Below are 20,423 nucleotides of genomic sequence, written 5' to 3' on the forward strand. Positions count from 1 at the left end.
ATATTTAGAGAGTGCTACCTTCTTGGCAGAGGTTGACTGAAGATTTCTGCTTGGGACATATTTGGTGATTTTTAGAGAAAACTAGAGTCACATCTTTAATAGTCTGTGTATCCTATGCACACGTGTCGGTGTAAGGGTATAGTCGATTCGTTTAAAAACACACATAAATCTAACAACGTGGCAGCACTTATGACTTTACTATCCATTATCACTCTGAAGTCATCCTCTACTGACACAAAAACTGATTCTGTTCACATTTACGTATGGAATCTTGCTTGGGTGGAGTTCAATATGTTAATAACCTACCATTTGTTTTCACTGAATGGTGACTTTTTCAAAGTAGTTTGCAAGACGATGAGTGAGATGGGTCTGCAATTAATAGGATCTGTTTTGTCTAATGTTGTTTTTTTTTTAAATGGCTGTACTGTAATTTGTTTGATGCTTCTAGGAACTTTTGTGTGCTAAAAGACATATTTGAAATCTTACTTATTAAAGATGAGAGTGAAATTATTTTTTATTTTATGTATTTGCCGGTTCAAACACCTAGCGATGATTAGGATATTTTGCTGATCTTCAAGCTTTGCGTTTTTTTTCCATTTGAAACTCTACGAAATTGTGTAAGATGGAACAGGTTACTATTTGTGTATATTGTTTGGTGGTCTATGACTACTTGAGCAAATTCTTTCTTGAATTTTTCTTCTTCATTGTGGAAGAAAGGGGAACATTGCATTTGTTTAATTCTTAGTAAGTGAAGGATTGCTAAGTTGTTGCTAAGTTTTTAATATTGCTATATAGGTGTTAATTGCAGTCTGAATCTTTGCTGAATAAGTCTTTTTAGCTGCTCTTATCATGTAACTACATTTTCTCATTTATTTGATATATGGGGTTTTATCTTTTTCTCTATAATTTTTCTACAGATGATTCTAAGGTTGTTAACATTTTCATTTCCAAGACAAGACCTTGAGAGAACTATTTGGAGCATTGATAACTGTTTTCTAAAATACATGGGTTTAATTTGGATGAGCAAATCTTGGGTTATACGTAAATGGTTGTGAAAGTTATTCAATTTGATAGTCACTTCCGTGACTGTTTATTGCTTATTAGTATCTTACTTTTACCAAGCTTTGACTAAATGATTTATAAAGAGACCAGCTGCGGTCCTTTGAATTAAGCTTTTCTTTATTCACACATTGTGTTGAATCCTTGCTGGGCAGTGGCATAACAAAGGCCCCTGCAGCCCCAACACCTGCCTTAAGTGATTCTGGAGGGGGGGTCCTCCATGTTCTTTGCAGGGGCGGCCCCCTCCAGTTTGTTACACCACTGTTGGTGGGTGGGGAATACCAACAAACATGACAAGTTAATGCTACTGCTTATGATAAATGAACTTTTCTTCTCTTGCTCTACCTACTTGTGGAAGCAGAACAGGTTTATCTCTTTAATGCTTGTCACAAATACAGTACAGAGCAGTACAGTATGACAAACATATTTAAGAGATTCCAAGGAACTCCCCTCCCAAAATGCCCTCAACAGTGCAGTTATTAACCCACATCGCTTTGCTGAGCATTCTTATTCCCATTTCATTTCCCAGAGCTTCCACTACTTGGATACTCCACTGTTGTGATAGATAACAACTGTGCTGCAGACATTGCCACATTTGCCTCTGCCACTTAAAAGTTTAGAGAGTACGTCTACCTTAGTGTTCTTACCCCATATGTTTTCAGATGCAAATCATTCTTCAGTATTAGGGGAAAAGGAAGAAGGCAGCCATTCTTTCTCTCAGTGCACATGCACAATGTCACCAACTATACCACTTTTGGGTTAATGAAACAGTGACTCTGCCACCATGAACAACATTTAATTCAAATGCCTGAAGATTGTTTTGGTCCCTTTTTTCACTTGCAAAAATATAAAAAGAGGAAAAAAGGTGGTGAACTGTTGACCTTTTCAATTCATTTAATGGATTTAACATATTTTACAACTACTGGCTGACAAAAGCAAAAGATGATTTATGTTTTACTCTTTGGTTGTGCCTCTGAAGTAATTTCATTGATTGTGGGTAAGCCTGGTCCTAACTTTTAGTCTCAATATGTTTTAAAGCTACTCATTTTTCTGCTGCTCATGGAAGGCAAAAGAACTTCCAGGATGAAACATGTATCTCCTTCTCTACCTTCAGATGATGAAAAAAAGAGGTAGTGAGGGTAGTCTCAAGACATTCTTCTTTATAGCCTGATCTTAACTCTCCTGACATTCTTTTGAGAAGATGCATTTTGAGAATGATTGAGGATGTGGTCTCTGATGCTCTAGCAGAAGAAAGAACAAAAAAGAAGAAGGAAGCATGTGAGGGTGATTCTTCGTCCTCAGTGTCAGATCCGTCGCCGAGGACCTCCACTTCAGGCAAAGACATCAGGAGAAAGGAGGTTGCCAGGTCCTAGATCATGTGAGTGACAATTGGAAGATTCCAGTGGTACCTCATTTGAATACTTCTTTTGCTCTATTTCCCCAATGTAACACTTCTGGGACCTTGTTGCTTCATTTGAATATTCAAAGTTTCTTACATATATAGTTTAACTTGGATAATAATGAAGAAGTGCTTCTGCATTCATTCATGATTGACTATATTTTAGCCACACCAAATGGGTGCACTTTAATCAGGTCTCAAGATTGAATTCCTACTAATTCTGTGGACAAGGAAATAAACCATTTGCTCTAAATAATGTAGCCCTACGAGCAAGAACATATGTATTTCTCCGGTGAAAGATTTTAAATTTTGTGCAGGTGCAATCCAGGACAGCGACGACTGCTCCATGTTGTTAGTACACATGGAGCAACAAGCAAAATCTCTTGCTGACATCTCATGTTATTCAATCAGAGCACTTACCTCAGCCTCTGCAACTTCCATTCTAGCCAAGCATCATAGCTAGTTAGGAGACTAGAAAACTGATGCTTCTGAAACATCTCCATTGTTTGAGTTCCTTTCCTGTGGGTGAAGCTGTTTGGCGGCCTGGCGGCCAAGACCTGGAACTCCCTCCCCACCAGCCTCAGGACCACCCAGGACCACTCCGCTTTCCGGAGACTCCTAAAGACCTGGCTGTTCGAGCAGCGATAACCACCCCCTTTGTCCCTAGCGCCTTGAGACCCGCACGGGTGAGTAGCGCGCTTTATAAATGCTAATGATTTGATTTGATTTGAAAGAACAAATGGTAATCAAAGACTTTAAAAACAGAAAGCATGCATCACTGTACAAGGGGAATATTATATCTTCCACCCATTTTTAAGGGGACTCTAGAAGAAGCTACCCAGGAAAAGTGGGATGGCAGAATCAAGAACTGGCCTTCAAATCAGACGAAGCAGAAATTATAACAATTAGAGGGTAAGAGTAGATGGGCATCCTGTTGGAGGTAGAAATCAGCAATTTCATTTTACAGACCAATTTATGTTGAATAACATTCAGAGATTATATGCCATAGGTTTCAACTACATACCTCTGAGTTCAGGATCCATCCCTATACCTCTTACCAAGAGCAAGGAAAAGGGGGCTTTATGGATAGGAATTTCATATGTGTTAAAGAAGCAAGACATAAAGCCAGTTCCCATGCTAGAGCAAAGTCAGGGTGTTTACTTATCTTCCTAGTGGAGAAGGTTTCAGGAAGATTCAGAACTGTACTGCTTGATGTGAAGTCAACTCCTAAACAAGACCGTTCATTTTTTCAAAAAGGGATGTCTACAGAAAGATGTTCCGATCCTGTTTCCAGGAGACTGTCTAATTTCCCTGGATCTCCATTTTGCAACTTTCACAGTCATCAGAGGTTCTTGAAGTTGGCAGTAAATGATCAACATTTTCAATTCACAGTTTCTCTGATAGGATTGCAGTTATCTTCCCTTCTTTGACAAACATATTTACTCCACTAGTAGCATTTCTTCCAAATAGGAGTGTCTTTCTTTTGTGAATACAATTTTGTCTTCTTTTCATATGAATCGAGGGACTATATGGCTTCAGTTTCATCTTTCCACATCTTCTCAGGAGGAAGTTGCACTTCACAGTTTAGATGTTAAAAGAGCTCTGTTCATTTGAAATAATTTCTTCTTTTCGTAACATGGACTCTCTTTTCATTAACTTTGCTTCAGTTAATAAAGGGTGCAAAGCCTGAATTCAGACTCTTGGTTTGTATATAAAGTCTATGGTTGGTTCTACCTACAGGATAAGAGATATACCATGTCTTTTGGGTGTGTAGGGATAATCCACAGGAGGTTTGTTGGCTTATTGTGAGATTCTGAACGTGCACAATATAACAGTTTTTAAGGTCAATAATTTGGTCAACTTCTCTAAATGTTGTTAAACACTATAGACTTGCAAATGTGGGACAATCTAAGGATGTTCTTGTTACTCACAAGTAGTCTCTCCTATGAAGTAATATGTTGAGTATTTGATCGTAGCATTATAGAATAAAGTTTGTTTCTCAATATTTGTGTCCGGTTTGATGTTTGTCAAAATAGAAACATAATAGTAAGACCGTTCTCTAGGATTTAAATTACAATTAAATACTCTTCCATGTCAATTATAACTCTATGTATCTATCTATGCATGATAGTCCATTTTAGATATTTTGGATGTGTAAAGCACAAAGCCATTTTACAACATCCCAATACATCTTTTAAAATCTCATACAATACACACAGCTCCATTATATGTAGAGACCTTGGAATTTAAAAATTCCAAAGGTATGGTAAAATTATACATAATTACGAACTTGTAAAATAATCCCTTCTGCAAGATATGCAGATTTTGTACAAAAAACTGGTTCTATTTCAAGTGGATTGAAAGTTACAAAGAATACTGCATGTGAAATGTATGCTGCCTATAACACTTTCCAAAGCTGAATACCTTTTGTTGCCTACCCACTACTGCATTTAGACCTTAAAGGGATAATAACCTCCACCCTGTTGGTGCTAATATTTCAGATTTAGGTCCTATTGGAGTAGGGGAAGTAAGAAAAAAATATCATGCATGTTAAAATAAACGTGAAACCGAATGGCAAGAATGACAAATTCTTTGTCATAAAATATTATTAACTTCACTTTTATATAGCCTTCATTTCCATTTTTGATCATTTTTAAGTACTGTAAATAACATACATTGTTACTCAATTTATTGGTAATCAATGGACCGACATTCGAATGATTATTAATATGAACAGCATCACAGTGTCCTCAAGCAGGAGATTTTCGTTAAAACCCCCAACCACTTTCTAAATGCTTTAAGATCTGAAGTATTGAATTTGAATTTGTTGGGGAATGTTTTTTACTTACCAAAATAAGCAGTTAAATCGCAGGCAGCTGTTGCGTTGCATTGTCACTAAAATATGTCAAAAAGGAGAGTGTAAATCATCATTCAAGTGGTAAAAAAATAAAGAGCTGTTAATTAAAATTAACATAAAACATAATTAAAATAGAAAGCACTCTTTGAACCAGCTTTGTTACTTGAGAAAGAAACACTTTTAGGCAGTTGTGAACAATGTACACAGGCTTTTTACTGTCACTCAAAGCACAGGAGACAGTGGGTAATGCGGGCAGACTGACCCAGTGCTCCTCTCTGTTAGCTGTAGTGAAAAAGCCAAATGTGAAGGTCATTTTAACAGACTAATGGATGAAAGCTAATGACCAAAAGCTCTCTGTTGAATATGTTTTGTATGATTGTTTTTTAGAAAAACAATAGTCTGTCGGATCAGCTCAAGTTGTCTCAAAGACTAGACGTAAAAATAGTAGTACTCAGTTTCAATGTAAAGCAAAATAATAAATATTGTAGATTTCTTACTTAACATCCACATTTTTTTAAGGCATTTGGATTGTATATTTGCCTATGGTTTAAAATATGATAATAGCTTGAAACGTGCTGCATACTTTGCTTTTAACACATATATCCCACAATTGATCCTCCTGAGCTGCATTATTTGCATACAGCTGGCAAATAATTTGTGTTGGCAATATACAAGGGGCCAGAGTGTATCAGTGAGAGATCCGGATAGGTAAAAATTTTAGCCATTGTAAATGGCTGCTTAAAGCTCCCCTACAAGTGGACAAAACAGGGGCGTGTGTTGTTAGAGGTGGTTTAAAAATGGCCTGGGTGCCAGGGTAAAGTCATTATGGAAACCCAAAAATCATATTTTTGCTTGAGAACCCTAGAACAATTGCACTGTCGTGTGAGATTACAAGACATAGGTTGTAATTTCAGTGTGACAGGGTTTGACAGAACACTGTGAACCTAAGTACAATGTTTGTAGGAAATAATGGATTGACAGAAAAAATACAGCAGAGACCAATAACAAAGAGGTGATATCTTTGAAATCTCTAATATAAAATAGCTTATTTTGCAGGCAAGGTAAACGTTGCAATTTCCTGTAATGACATTCGGATCAAAAATGGAATGGCAAAATTATAACCAAAGCTGCAACTCAGTCTCCCAGGGCTTCGCACATAGTCCATTATGAGAACCCTGTCAGCAATCAGCAATCCTTAATGATTGTCTATTCTTTCCTTTGGCAGGTGCTCCTCAGATCCAGAAGCTGATGACAGTGATGATAAGTAGCCATGAACAACTCTTCCCAAGATCACAAGATGTGCCCTCGTCACCTTCTGTCTCAAAGAACGACTCAAAAAAGGCTCCAGTGCCACGCAGTTCGGTGGGGTGGGACGCCGCTGAAGACATGCTGCCATCTAGAGATTACATTTTCAGCAATAGTAAAAAGGTAAGACTCACATCATAGGTGGTGTAACTACGGGAACTCGCAAACATTTTCTGAGGTGCCAAAAAGTATGGCGTGTGGTGTGACTGAGGACCCCAGTGATGACAGCAAAGTGGGTGTCAGGAGGCTGTAAGGTTGATGTGGGGTAGCAAAGCTAGTACATGGTGTGACCTTTGAGTTGTGGATTTATTTTAAGGGTTTTACTCCACACTCCATACTGCCCTGTAAATTAAGCCCCTTACTCTCTAGAGTGACATAAATTGCAATAAATGGCAATAATGTTGTATTCATTATCTCAGTTGCTATCCTTCTACCGCACCTTGGAGTAAGCCTTCTATGCTTTTTATCACTACCTTTGATAAGTCTTGTGTACAAAACAAGTAACTTGATTACTAACTAGGAATGAAATACAATCCTAAACCTCACAGTCTCCTTATGCTTTTAGTATCTTATCTTTAAACATTATGAGTGCTTAGATACAGGCTCAATTAGGGCAGCAAGTGGTTGACAAAACCCCCCAACAAAGTGTCCATTTCACTGAAGGGAGACATAAGCACTCAACCTCTATCATTAGATATGGTAGAGTAGGAAAGGTTTAGCCGTGGCACTAGGAGAAATTTATTCCTGGCTTTAAGACTGTAACAAAAATATGCTGGTAGTGACCTCTCTTTAGAGTCTGGCAGGTTCTACAACACCATGGCATTTCTTCCGTGAGAGTAGTCTCTGAGTTTCAACATTGGTACCACTCACACTTAAGTTCTTATGTAATTAGCAAGATGGAAACTTTGGAACCAGAAGGCACGGTTTCTATTAATCCTGGCCTTTTCATGTGCTCTTGTGCAATCGCATTTTGAAGACATTTATCTATTTTTATTTGTTTACTTTGCAATGGTAGGAAGATCTTAAATCAAACTAAACGCTGCTAGTAGGTATATGGGACTGTAAATCAACAATCTTCTGAGTTTACCAATGCAGGAGAGAACACCCATTTGCATACTATTAAAATGTGGTGTAGTGAGAAGGTGATGGATATTGATATTGAAACAAACAGTCCTGTACTAGGATGTTGGTGCTTCTACATCACCAATCATGTCTTTCTTATGCTGTTGTCTCCTTTATCACAGTTATGGGATAGAGGTGGGTGAACCACTGACGGCATGAGCCAAGCTCGAAACCTGACTTAACTCGAACTTCTCTTGAATCCCAAATCCCAAAACAAGCCAAACCTTCATGTGTCTTTAGTCTGTCACCCACTCTGTTACCACATGCACCAATAAATGAGAGCCAAAGCATTAATTTTTAACAATAGAGGGAATGAGATACTCATCTGGTGAATGAATTGCACAATGTGAAAACAGAAAACGTGGGACAAATCTTGGCTTCCCCGTTTGAACAAACTGAGTGATTTTGGGCAATTATTTGATTTCTCTTTGTCTCCTTTTTCTTCACTATTACATATGAGGGTTCCTTGAAATATATGATTTTCAGATGTGTGCTGTACAAAATGCTCTTATGTTTGATTTAACTGTCTACAGTGTTGTTCCATATTTAACAACAACCTAAACAACAAAGACAGGGGCGCAAATCATAACTGACTTACGTATTGGTTCATGAATGGCTTTGTCATTGTGGGAGTGTGACTGTTTGTAAATTCATGTTTGAAAACAATCACTTGTGATAAATGCCTTCCAATGCAGTGCTATTATCTGATGTACTAAGGTGAAACATTCCTGCGTATTAAAGAAATACAGTTTTTTTAATTTAGAAAGGCCTTATCATATTTTACATTTTTGTTGTAGGATGACGTAAAATATGAAAATTAAGTGTTACAGGGCACCACTAGTCCATTTATTCTTTGACTTCAGTTAGCCCTATTCTAAATTCGTTTTTAATTGAAAGTCTCACTGCTCTGTACATCAAATACCCCATCAACTGCTCTATCCTGTTTACGAAGTAAGGGGCTGTACAAGATGACCAGAGAATACACTGGTGGTGGATTTATGCAAACAGCAAACCGTTCAGAAAGAGACTGTCAGGACTGCCAACTCACGAAGCACAACCGTGTGTTAAACAGTATTGGCACCCTTGAAGTCCATTTGCATTGTACAACCTTCTCAGGACAAGTGAGGCAGCCATAGAGGTCTTAGTATGTGTATTATGGGGAGAGCAAGAGAAGTACTTAAGGATCTGATGAGCTCTAACCCTGCCCTCTCCATTTCTTTTCCATGACAGTTCAGGCAGTGACAAGCTCAAAGTCCTGCATCTTTTCTGGGCCTCGCCCTTCAAGACCCCCCTTGTCTATCAGATCCTAAAACAATCTGGATGTTGGCAGGTCTTAGGCATGTTATTGTGTTCAATACATTGCTACATGTTTGCTTGACTGTGATCATTGGTAAGAATACCAACATTTCAGTTGTATTGTTTCAATGTAAAGTCACCGTTTTGTGGCATTAGTTTTGTTGAGTTCATAACTGTACACTCCTCTTCAACATTTTGTTTTAAAGGGACAGTTGCTGCGATCCCCAAATGTAAAATATATAACAATTGCTGTTTTAATATTATTCATAGATACTGCATACATCCTTTAAAATCAATGTTTTCAATGTCAAATTGAGATTTCAATCCATTTGATCAGCATAGAAATAGTAATTTTATTTAAACTGATCATGCACAATTTGAATTAATTGAAAGCTTGAATTTACATTACACTTTTAACATACAAAACTAGTGACAAAAGTTTAAAGTACAGCTACTGTTTTTAAATTATATAGGCCTGTGTTGGCTTGAGTTTCATGCAAGAAACAGAGAGAAGTTCAGGTTTTATTTTTAATTTGAAAATAATTTAAAAGATAACTAACCGGATGAAAGTTTCGATACTGGAAGAGTGATTGTAAAATAATACATTTTGAATTACAATTGAATGCCTTCCTTTGAAGCAAAATGTTTAAATCTATTAAATATACCATTGACGGAATCAGTAAAAGGTGAGTTCACCAATTATACAAAGTGACAGGCAACTTGTTCCCTTATAGAACCTTATTTTTTGCTGGTGCCTGCAGAGTCCAGACCCACAAAATGCCCATGGCACTTCAGACTCATAAAGCTTAAAACAGAGAAGGAAGCTTTGAAATGTATTTTATGCATTGTTCAAAATCAATTGAAACTGTACAAAAAAGTTCATTAAAACACAATGTACAACACACTATTTTGCCCTTATACACAAAGGTAAACTTATACTTTTGATGGAAGTGTACTAATTTTCTCTATTCCCAAACTATGAGTGCAGTTTTACTGGTAGTATTTTCATGACTGCAGAGACTGTCCTATCCTATTTTTTTATGTGCAGCGTTCTCTTCAGTCATAAAGATACTACACGTAAAACTACATTTGTAGTTTGTGAAGAGCAAATAACAGTAAACTTAAACCAAATGTGTAGGTTTATGTTTGTGAATAAAGCCTTTTGTGTCTAATCCGAGTGTCCATTTTAATCAGATAGTGTACATGTAGTGAAAGCACTGAGCAATTGCCGAAAGGCCACAATTGGAGGGTGTGAAAAGGGCAGCAAAGCTAACAAGTAGTTTAATCACTGAATAATCCCTGTGGTTTTTTATTGTAGTTCTCATAATAAAATGTTTTATCTACATTGCAATACGTTTACTACCCTCGAGAGTAGTGACTTACATTTTAGATAATAAAATAGATTAACAGATAGTTTATGCTCTCTGGTATCCCATCCCTAAATTATTAGGATTTTTCAGCTCAGAGTTGCATAGCACTTAGTGGCACGGGTTGTACGTCAAGTGTCATTTTAAGATCACGAAGCTCCAAAGTGATTTGCAATATTCTATTTATGTCCATAGGGTTTTGGGGAATTTAATTTTAAATAATAATTTCCAACTCCTCTAAATTACTGGTGCTGTGTTTTTATTTGTATTTGACAGTTTTTCTCATCCCATTCATAGTATTTATATATATTACACAAATTATTTGATTCAACTTAGTTACAACTGCAAGATATCACAAGATGTTTATCAGTTCCAATGGGACTGAGATTCACATATGGTTTATTAATAATAACTTATTTGTTATATATCCCTTCATGCCTTCCTCGGAAATACAAAATCACTTTATGCCCACCTCCTAATTGTTTTTCATATCTCAGTAAGTAAGAGGAGATAGATCTGTCAAAAGATGTTTTTGCACACACTTGCCATGAACTGACAAGAAATATTTTTTTCAACCCTACTTGTCCCACATTGTATAGCTTAATGACACCTAGAGCTAGTCTAATTTAAGAATACTTTTTAGGGATTGAAAGCGCTAGGAAGCTGCTTGTTATGAAAGTTAATTTATGAATCAGTACTGTGGATCACAGACATTGATGTAAATACATACATTTACCTGTGGTCTACATTTCTAAGAGACACAGTGTTCCCACAATTGTTTGGACGGCTTGTCACCTAATGATAACTGTTTTGAAATGTCCTTTTCAGAAAGATGATCCAAACAGCCCCACAGAATCAAACTACCAGTCTGGACCAAGCCCAGAAAACTGTGACCTCGATCCTTGGATACCTAGCCCACGGAAGAGAACACAGACTTTGCCCACAAGGAAATGCTCCTTCACTCTGCCACCCCAGGGGATACATAGTGACATTTTTGGTGGTGAGTTCTGGGCATCCACTTTAAGCAGTGAAGGAAATTCTCGATTTTCTCCCCCAGCTGGCGGGCACAAGAGGACTCTTTCAGAAGAGTTTTCCTCCATTATTGACCTTCATCGAAAGTCCACCTATGACAATGTCCCTGCACCCTCAACTGAGAGTGCAGATAAAACTTGCACCAGCCCACTAAACAAAAGTCATAGCAATGCAATCGGGATGGAGTGGAAAGACGCTTCCAAAACCTCCAGCCAGATCCAACGGCAACAAGTCCAGAGTGCCGGACCAGGAAGTGGAGTACAAGAAACACAACCAGAGAGTCTGCATTCTCTTCAGTGTCTTGTCAAAGACCTGAAAAACGAAGTTGAGACACAGAAGCGGTTTTATGAGGAGCGTATTGGGAGGTACGTAACTTAAATATTGCAGCAGAGGAAGTAACCTGGTTGAACAGAGACATTGTTATTTTACTCCTGCAGAGAAACAATTTATTAAGTCATTAATCTTCAGACACCCACCTTTGATCATTCAAGAAAGATGACTTTTTTGTTTGTTGGATAGAGTATTCTTTTTTCATCTCAGATTCTTCTTAAGTCAGCGGTCCAAGAGCAAGCTTCCAATCCATGCTGTGCTCGTACAAGCCAATAAATTTTAAGAGCTTATACTGAAATTGTGAAAACTATGATGAAAACTAGACCCCACACCCTACTTAGAAATATTATAATCAAGCACAGGGTAGCATTTGTTGAGCACAGTTTTCCAGTAAAGTTTGTCTGTCATTCAAAATAACAAAATAATATGGTACGCTAATATTAACATATAGATGAAGGAGATGTCCTGTAGTGGCTAAAATGTTGACTGGAGATCCCACACATGACTTTGCTGTTGGGTTCATCACATGGACTTGTGTGATAGTGGGCACATCTAAATTTCCTGGATGTTGATTTCTCAAGCGGAAGCGCTTAGAAATGGCCTAAAGAGTGGTCTTAAGCGATCTTTATTTTTACATTTTAGCTCATCTTAGTCTTAATCTGTCAATAGGGTAAATTATAGTGCATTTGAAATGACACGAACTATGAAAAAACTAATTAAATATCACAATTAGCAGCCTTTTATTTTCACTCTGATTCGTAACACTGACAGTGTGAAGTGAAGTGCCGAACTGAAAAGGGTTTTGATGCAGGCCCAGGCAGCTCCTTCAGTGCAGGGGGGCCCAACTGTGCAGGAAGCCCTGAGCTCTTCAAGGGGCCATCATTTAGCCCAAGCCCCGCGAATATCTGTGACTTAGTGGAGACTTGGGCGCCCCATCACATTCTGCATGGGGGGGTCGCCATTTTGTGTTACTCCACTGTTTTAACGATTGCTGAGGTGTGTTTGTCGCACATTGAAACACTCTCCAAGCACCAGGCAGAATCATCACAACTACTGTAGCTCCAGCAATCTGATCTGACCAGCAGATCGAAACAGATCTATTTAAATACACTTTAATCTAAAGAATGACAGCCGACCACATCTGTCTAAAACGTTGAGAAATAGCTGCCGTTCCAGAACTATTGTACATGAATATACATATTTACAGCTCAGCATTGCATTAAGCCATAATAGTCTTTTCAGAATTTGAAGTATACTGATATCTTGCAACAGAACACAATCAAGCAATCAGTTTTTATAAAGCGCAACTGCTCGCCCGTGAGGGTCTCAAGGCGCTGGTGGTGGGTCTGGGCCTCATTGAAAGAGCCATGTCTTGAGGTTCTTTCTGAAGATGGTGAGTGATGGGCTTTGTCTGTGGTGCGTGGACAGGTTGTTCCAGGTCTTATCTGTGAGGTAGGTGAAAGATCTTTCTCCGGCAGTGGTTTTCCAGATGTGTGGGATGGTGGCTAGCACCTGCTGGGTGGAGGGAGGGTTCTGGCGGGGCTATGGAAAGAGATGAAATGGTTCAGGTAGGCTGGTCTAATGTTGTGAAGGGCCTTATAGGTGTAGGTGAGTAGTTTGAAGTTGATTTGATTCTCCACTGGGAGCCAATGGAGGATCCTCAGGTTTTGGGAGATGTGCTCCTGGCTGGGGAGGTTCAGGACGAGTTTGGCGGCAGCGTTATGGATGAGTTGTAGTTTCCTGATGTTCTTTGTTGTGGTGCCAGCGTAGAGTGCATTGCCGTAGTCAAGCTTGCTTGTGACTAAGGCGTGGGTGATTATCTTGTGGCAGTCGACCGGGATCCATGCGGAATGTGTGCCAGCAGGAAGAGGTGACTGCATTCACCTGTCGAGTCATTGGTAGAGAAGAGTCAAGGATGCTTCCTAGGTTGCGGGCGTAGTCAGTCGGAGTAGGCGGTGTGACGATTGATGTGTGCCACCAGGAGTCATCCCACGCTGATGTGGAGTTTCCGAAGATGATGAGCTCAGTCTTGTCTGAGTTGAGCTTGAGGCAACTCTCGGTCATCCAGGTGGTGACGGCTTTCATTCCGGTGTGAAAGTTTCTCTTAGCTTTGTCTGGGTCTTCAGTGAGGGATATAATGAGTTGTGTGTAATCGTTGTATGAGACAATGTTCATTCCGTGGCCTCTGACGACGGCTGCAAGCGAGCCATGTAGATGTTGAAAAGTGCTGGGCTCAGGGAGGATACCTGGGGGTCTCCCCAGCTGACTTCTGTTGGTTTGATATGAAGGGTGGGAGCCTGACTCTTTGTGTTCTTCCGGTGAGGAAGGAGTGAATCCATTGCAAGGCTTTTCCGTGGATTTCTGCATCGGGGAGTCTGGTGCTTAAGAGGCTGTAGGGAGACCGTGTTGAAGGCTGCTGAGAGGTTGAGGAGTATGAGTGCTGCAGTGTGGCCGCAGTCGAGGAGTGTGCGGTTGTCATCGGTGGCTGCAAGAAGAGCTGTCTCCATGCTGTGGTTGCTGCGGAAGCTAGACTGAGAGGGATCTAGAGAGTTGTTGTCCTTGACGAATTGTCATAGCTGTGAGTTTATGGCTTTTTCTAGGACTTTGACCAGGTAGGGTAGCAGCGAGTTGGGCCGGAAATTCTTCAGCTCTGATGGGTCATCTGTGGGTTTCTTTAGGAGGGGGCGGACTCTGACGGGTTTCCAATCTTCGGGGAAGGTGGCTGTTTTGATAGAGCAGTTCAGCGTCAGTTTGGGTGCGATGGATGCCGTGGCTCTGTTGTAGATGTGGTGAGGACAGGGGTCTGTGGGAGCTCCGGAGTGAATGCTGTTCATGATGATTTCAGTTTCTTCTGTGGTGAGAGCTGTGGATGTTTTTGGTGGGTTCTGGAGAGTGGGGTTAGTTCATAGGTTCTGATGCTAGGTGGGTTCGGCAGGAGAAAGTTGTCATTGATGTCCTTAATATTGCGGTGGAAGAAAGTGACCAGTTTGTCGCAGAGGTCTTGCAACAGGGGGATGTTAGTGGCTTCGGAGGGAGGATTGGTGAATTTGTTGATTACAGTGAAGAGTTCTCTCATGTTGTGCGAGGAGGTGTTGATGCGTTCACGGAGTGTGTTTTTTTTTTGCATTCTTGATGCGTTGGTGATGGATAGCAGTGGCGGCTCTGAAAGAGGTGAGGCCTTCGCTGGCTTTGCTGTTTCTCAATTTTTTCTCTAGGCGCCTGCAGGTGAATTTGGATTCTTGGAGTTTGGTGGTGAACCAGCTGTTTTTTTTGGGATGCGCTTGACCGAAGTTGATCGGAAGGGGGCTAAGGAATTGACTGTGTTTTCCAGTAACAATAACACAGCAGTCTGTTATTGGAAAACACAGCCAAGCTATGCTCAGGGATGTATATGCTAGTCCTAAGACCATTTCTGGGCTGCTAATAATGTAGTCCTCTAGAGCTACTATCAGGCCATGTCACAAAATTTGGCAAACTTTTGTGAAAATTACACAACATTTCATGAAATTGAACAGTAGCTTGCATGGGAATTGAATGTAAGGGCATACCTCACGTTCAGAAGACATTTCATTTACTGGTGTGCATACTGGGTAGAGGACAAACTGCCTCCAGCAAGAGTATTTCTCCTCTTGCAAGACATGTTCAGCCACACCAGTATCCTGCAGAATAAAATAGCGCAAAATGCCATGCCACTGACTCTCATGAACTTCACAACATGTCTACGCTTCCCAAAGTAATTTCTAGAGTTCCTGACATTCCTCATCTCTTTTGTGTAATAAAGCATCACCAGGTATAAAACAGACTCAATTGTTTTTGCACTCACTGTGTATCATGATTGGGTCTAGACATAGGTTGTTCATAAAATAAAGTCCTAAGTGAGAAAATATCTCCTCGGTTGTGGAAACCACTGGCAAAATGATCAAGGGGCATATTTATACTTTTTCACGCAAAAGTGCACTAATGCAGTTTTGCATGAAAAGTATACCGCTGGCTAGCACCATTCCAAGACGCCGGCCAGGCGTCCTATTTAAGGAATGACGGTAGCCGGCAGTAAGGCCCGGCTAGCGTCATAAAAAAGGACGATAGCCGGATGGGGGAGGCGTAGAGGAAACAGGAGGTTGTGTCAAAGGATGATGCTAGTATGGGCAGAGGCATAAAAATGCCTCTAACCAGATTAGTGTAATTTTTTGACGTAAAACCCCCATGTACATGACTCCTGTCTTAGTAAAAACATATGTCCCCTGGGCATGGCCCTTGGGACCAGTGCCATGTAGGAGGGCCCAAGTTAGGCCCCCTTATGACACTTTAAAAAAAAAAACTACCTGTACTTACCTTACTCGCCAGAGGATGGGGTCCTCTATTCTCTGGCATCCCTCTGGTGTGGGTGGGGGTGTCCCTGGGGCTAGGGAAGGGCACCTGTGGGCCCATTCCATGGTCTCTGACCGTGGACAAAGGCTCACAAGTCCCCTAACGCCTGCCCTGACCCAGGCGTTAAATATTGGCGCTAAGCAAGCTTAGTGCAATTATTTGGGGCCCCCTTCCCCATGCTTGATTTTAGCACGGGGATAGATATGGCGCTAAGGCCATATCGTAATTTTTTGCCCAGGAACGCCTACCTTGCATTTCATTGACGCAAGGTAGTTTCTCGCTAGCAAAAAATGACTTTAACTCCAAAACTTTGGCGCAAGGCGGGTCTAGCACCAAAGTATACATTTGGAGTTAGGTTTGTGCCAAATTTGTGTAAAAAAATGATGCAAATTTGGCGCAAAGCAAGTATAAATCTGGGCCCAAATATATTAAACTATTATGACTATGCATTAGAACATTTAATACTTACCACTGAGCTTTCTTGTTATTTTATAACCTTGTTTTCTTTTATGTTTGTTGCCCCATCACAGTTTGGAAAAGGAGAATTATGAAGTCTGGGCCAAAGTAGTCAAATTGAATGAAGCAATTGAGATGGAGAAGAACAAGTGCTCAGCTTTGGAAATCCGCCTCCGAAATGTGGAGCGCTCGCGAGAAGACGCTGAGAAAAGAAACAAGAGCCTCGAGCAAGAAATCCAGGGATTCATAAAATCAATGGGTGATCCACCCAAGATGAAACCGAAGTAGAAGAAGAGGAAGAGATGAGAGACCTTGGAAATCACTGGATTCAGCTACCAGAGCCAATTTGACTGTGTAAGGATAAGGCACAATATCTGATTGAAAGAAATTTCAACCATGCAAGATCTTAAGACTTAGTTGTCCTCAACCACTGGTGTGTTGCGAAAGTCATCTTCCAAGGAGATGGAGAAAATCTGTAACTATACCTCTGAGAACTTTCTTCTAGCTCCAGTAAAGAAGACGGAAGCAAAAGTAATAGACGATTTCTTAATGTTTCAAACAAGAAGTGGGACAACAACTGGACATACTATGGTCACAAATAATTCTAATTTTTTATGCTTAGCACTTAATTCTTCTGGATCTTTAGCAGTGAGACTGGCAACAGTTGTGTTAGAAGGAGATTAACAAAGAGGCTTAGCCTCTTACTGTCAGGACGTGATAATAGGTCCAGACACTCTGCATGTAGATTGTTCTCAGGTGCCAGTTTAATGATTTATTATTACAACCCAGTATTAGAGATGCAGAAAGGGCTAGCCTCTGCAACTTTCAAATAGGCAACCCCTACAACAAATTGTCAATATTCTTAAAGAATTCCCTTTTGACTTATGGTTGCTTGGCAAAAATATATGCAATAATGGCTTTAATATTGCAATAGAAAATTCACACAGAATCTCTATGGATGTGAGTATAGAACTGTAAGGAATTTTATGTAAAATTGGTTGCAGTGCTCAACTAACATTTTCTGTGAAGGATACAGAGTTATGATGTGCATTGGCAATGTCAATAGGTCTGGTTTCAAAAGAATGTTGTATGGTAATGTGAAGCATTACAAGTGAATAGCATTGGAACTAATATGTATTAGTGTGGAAACAAAGAACTGTAGAATAATATGGGTATATGTTAAAAGGTCAGGTGACAGTTCCACTGGCAAGCCAGAACTAATGGCCTTATTATGAGTTTGGCAGTCATGAGGTCGCCACACTCGCGGTGGTAGTCAGACCCCTGTTACTTTGATGGTCCGACCACCAAATTATGACTTTGATAGTTGGACCTCCAAAGGACCGCCGTCCTCTCCGGGAACATGGTTCCCGATCGCAGTCGGCTTGCATTCAGCCATGGCAGCGCTGAACTCGGCACTGCCTGGCTAATTACAACCCCTCTTTCCCCCAGCCATTTCATGGAGGGGAGCCTGCTTTGAAAAGGCTGGCAGAAAGGAAGTGCTGGGGGCCACAGGAGGGCCTCTGCACTGCCCACGACCATGTCATGAGTAGTGCAGGACTCCCCCTGTGCCCCAGCACCATTGGAATACGCACTGTCTGCTTTGCAAACAGTGGGCATTGCGAGGGTGCTGGAGGGTTAGGATATTGGCCTCGGCTCTCTTAAGGGAGCTGAGGCCAATGTCCTAACAATGTTCCTGCCGGTCAGCCCAGCAGGAACACCTATTACAATGTTACCGCCGGTCAGCCCGTCAAACATTGTAATAAGCTCGGGGGGGAACTCTGTGGCGGTGGCATCCTCCCAGTGCGTTTGGCAGTCCTGTGGTGGGACCCCCAAACTCGTAATGAGCCCCTACTTATCCATGTAGGATAATGACTGCCCTTCTCCCATCTACTGCTGCCAGGGAAAAAATACGTAAGTTATGTAGTTATCTAAGACACTTTATTAGCATTAAAATGTCATGTATGTGTCCCTTAAAAGTTCAAGCTACTGCAGCTGGATCAATAAAATGATTACAACGGTGTGGTGGGCAAGCCCTTTTTTTATGGAAGCACAAAACTTCTGCCCAATTAAAACAAATACTCCTGGCTCCAGTCTTGTGGGCGGAGCCAAAGCTGCTCCCAGCAGTGCTCTCATAATTGTCTGGCAACAGCCACACTGTCAAACCAGACCATAAAAGGCTGAGGTTCAAGGGAAATAGAAGCAGCTCTGACATGAACCAAACTGACTCACAAAATTTTTCTTAGTCTTTGTTTCTGAGGGAAGATGTAAGGTGAGGTGGTTACTGTTTTTTGCCTCTCTTAGCTGGTGTAGCCACTATTTCATGCATTTCCCAATGCATTAACAGATGCATGTGGGAATGTGATTTATGGTGGCTTGTACCACACTATGTTGGTACTACCTACAACAATTTTTGAGATAATCAAATTTGAATCCTCTGCCCTCTTCCAACATTTTCAGGTTTGATGTTCTCTTTGACCTTGTGAGTTTCACATTTGCACCCCTGTGGTTATGTAAAAGAAACATTTAGAAGCATTTGCACCCTGTCACAAAGACACACGAATTGCTGTAGCCATTGTACTGGCTGTGTTATATCTCCTTTAATTGAAACATTTTCATTGTTGGTAAAAACATTTTAAAAAACGTCAGTGGGTTTCCCTGCTCTGGAAATGTAAGGTTGCCAGGCAATGGCTAAAGAATTGGAGGCTCCTGCTGCAACCTCATGAACTGAGGCTTGTGGTCCACTTCCTGCCTCACGAGGTGCCCACACTTACAATTCTAGTTGCCCTTCTGTCCCATTCAAAGTAACCTGTACTTTTTTGATAAATATCCAGACTCTCTAAATCCCTACACACAGACTCCATTATTATACCATCGACATCCTATTCCCATTAGATAGCACCTGCTAGCACTCCTCCTGCCCTACCGACATGCCCGCATAATGTACATCACCCTCCCATTGGCTAGCTGTCTTTGGATTATGCTAACATGCATTTAAAAAGCACAAACATTCACCTGAATTGGCGATATTTCATAACAGTGAAAATACATTCACAGAACTGCCAACACAAAAGGTACCACAGTGTGTCACGCAATATTACCTCTTTTTACACAGCCTTCTACGAAGAGCCCATGGCACATGGTTATGAAAGAAGATGAGCTGGACACCCCTACAAAGATATGGTTTCCATCTTGTGTGTGGAGACTTTACTCAGCTGACACACAGCAGGGGTTTTGTAACCACCTCGGGAAATGGGGTGTGTGCATCAGAAGGCCTTTGTAGTGTTTTGGGGGAGTATAAGAAAGTAAGGTAAGGGTTGGACTCCAATCCCACCATTTCTAGGTCTTACTCTCCTTGTTCTGCCTCCTCCTCTCATTCAGGGAAAATATTGTAAAGGTTGCAGGTCTCCATTGAGTTTTGGTAGACAAGGCTTGCATGTCTGAAGGCTTAGACTAATAAAGCCCAACCTCTGCATTGAGCTCTGAGTGATGTATTCACCAAGTGCTAGTCTGCTGCTTATCCAAGTGGACTGGCCGGATTTGACTTAATGAATTTCCAGATGTGGACTGGAAGTAACGAGCAGGTTATACACCTCCTCCACTGGGTTATTTTGGATATAGAATGGGTATCATCAGCTCCCAAGACACTCCAGACCAGGTACCATTTGCACCTGGCATTGCATGGCGCTTTTGAATCCTCATTTTAAATTTACACAAATTACTGCCCACCTTGTAACACCAATTTTAGTTTTGAGTGTATTAGTAACCTAATTTTGTATTTTTTGTGCGGATGGTTATGAACAGCTAAGAGCTGGTGTTAAATGCTCACACAAAA

General features: G+C 40.6%; 1 protein-coding gene across 3 annotated transcripts in view; it reads left to right on the forward strand.

Annotated features, from left to right (window-relative positions):
* ARHGAP25 (Rho GTPase activating protein 25) overlaps positions 1-18,610 on the forward strand; it is a 313,218-nt gene extending 294,608 nt beyond the window's left edge. For all 3 annotated transcript variants that reach the window (XM_069214179.1, XM_069214180.1, XM_069214181.1), the window contains 3 exons: positions 6,541-6,743; positions 11,234-11,802; positions 16,666-18,610. In XM_069214179.1, coding sequence (XP_069070280.1) covers positions 6,541-6,743; positions 11,234-11,802; positions 16,666-16,879 — 986 coding nt within the window. In that variant the 3' untranslated portion in view covers positions 16,880-18,610. The remainder of the gene's footprint in view (positions 1-6,540; positions 6,744-11,233; positions 11,803-16,665) is intronic.
* The last annotated feature ends 1,813 nt before the right edge of the window (positions 18,611-20,423 follow it).

This window comes from Pleurodeles waltl, chromosome 11 (assembly GCF_031143425.1).
Source record: "Pleurodeles waltl isolate 20211129_DDA chromosome 11, aPleWal1.hap1.20221129, whole genome shotgun sequence".
NCBI lineage: Eukaryota > Metazoa > Chordata > Amphibia > Caudata > Salamandridae > Pleurodeles > Pleurodeles waltl.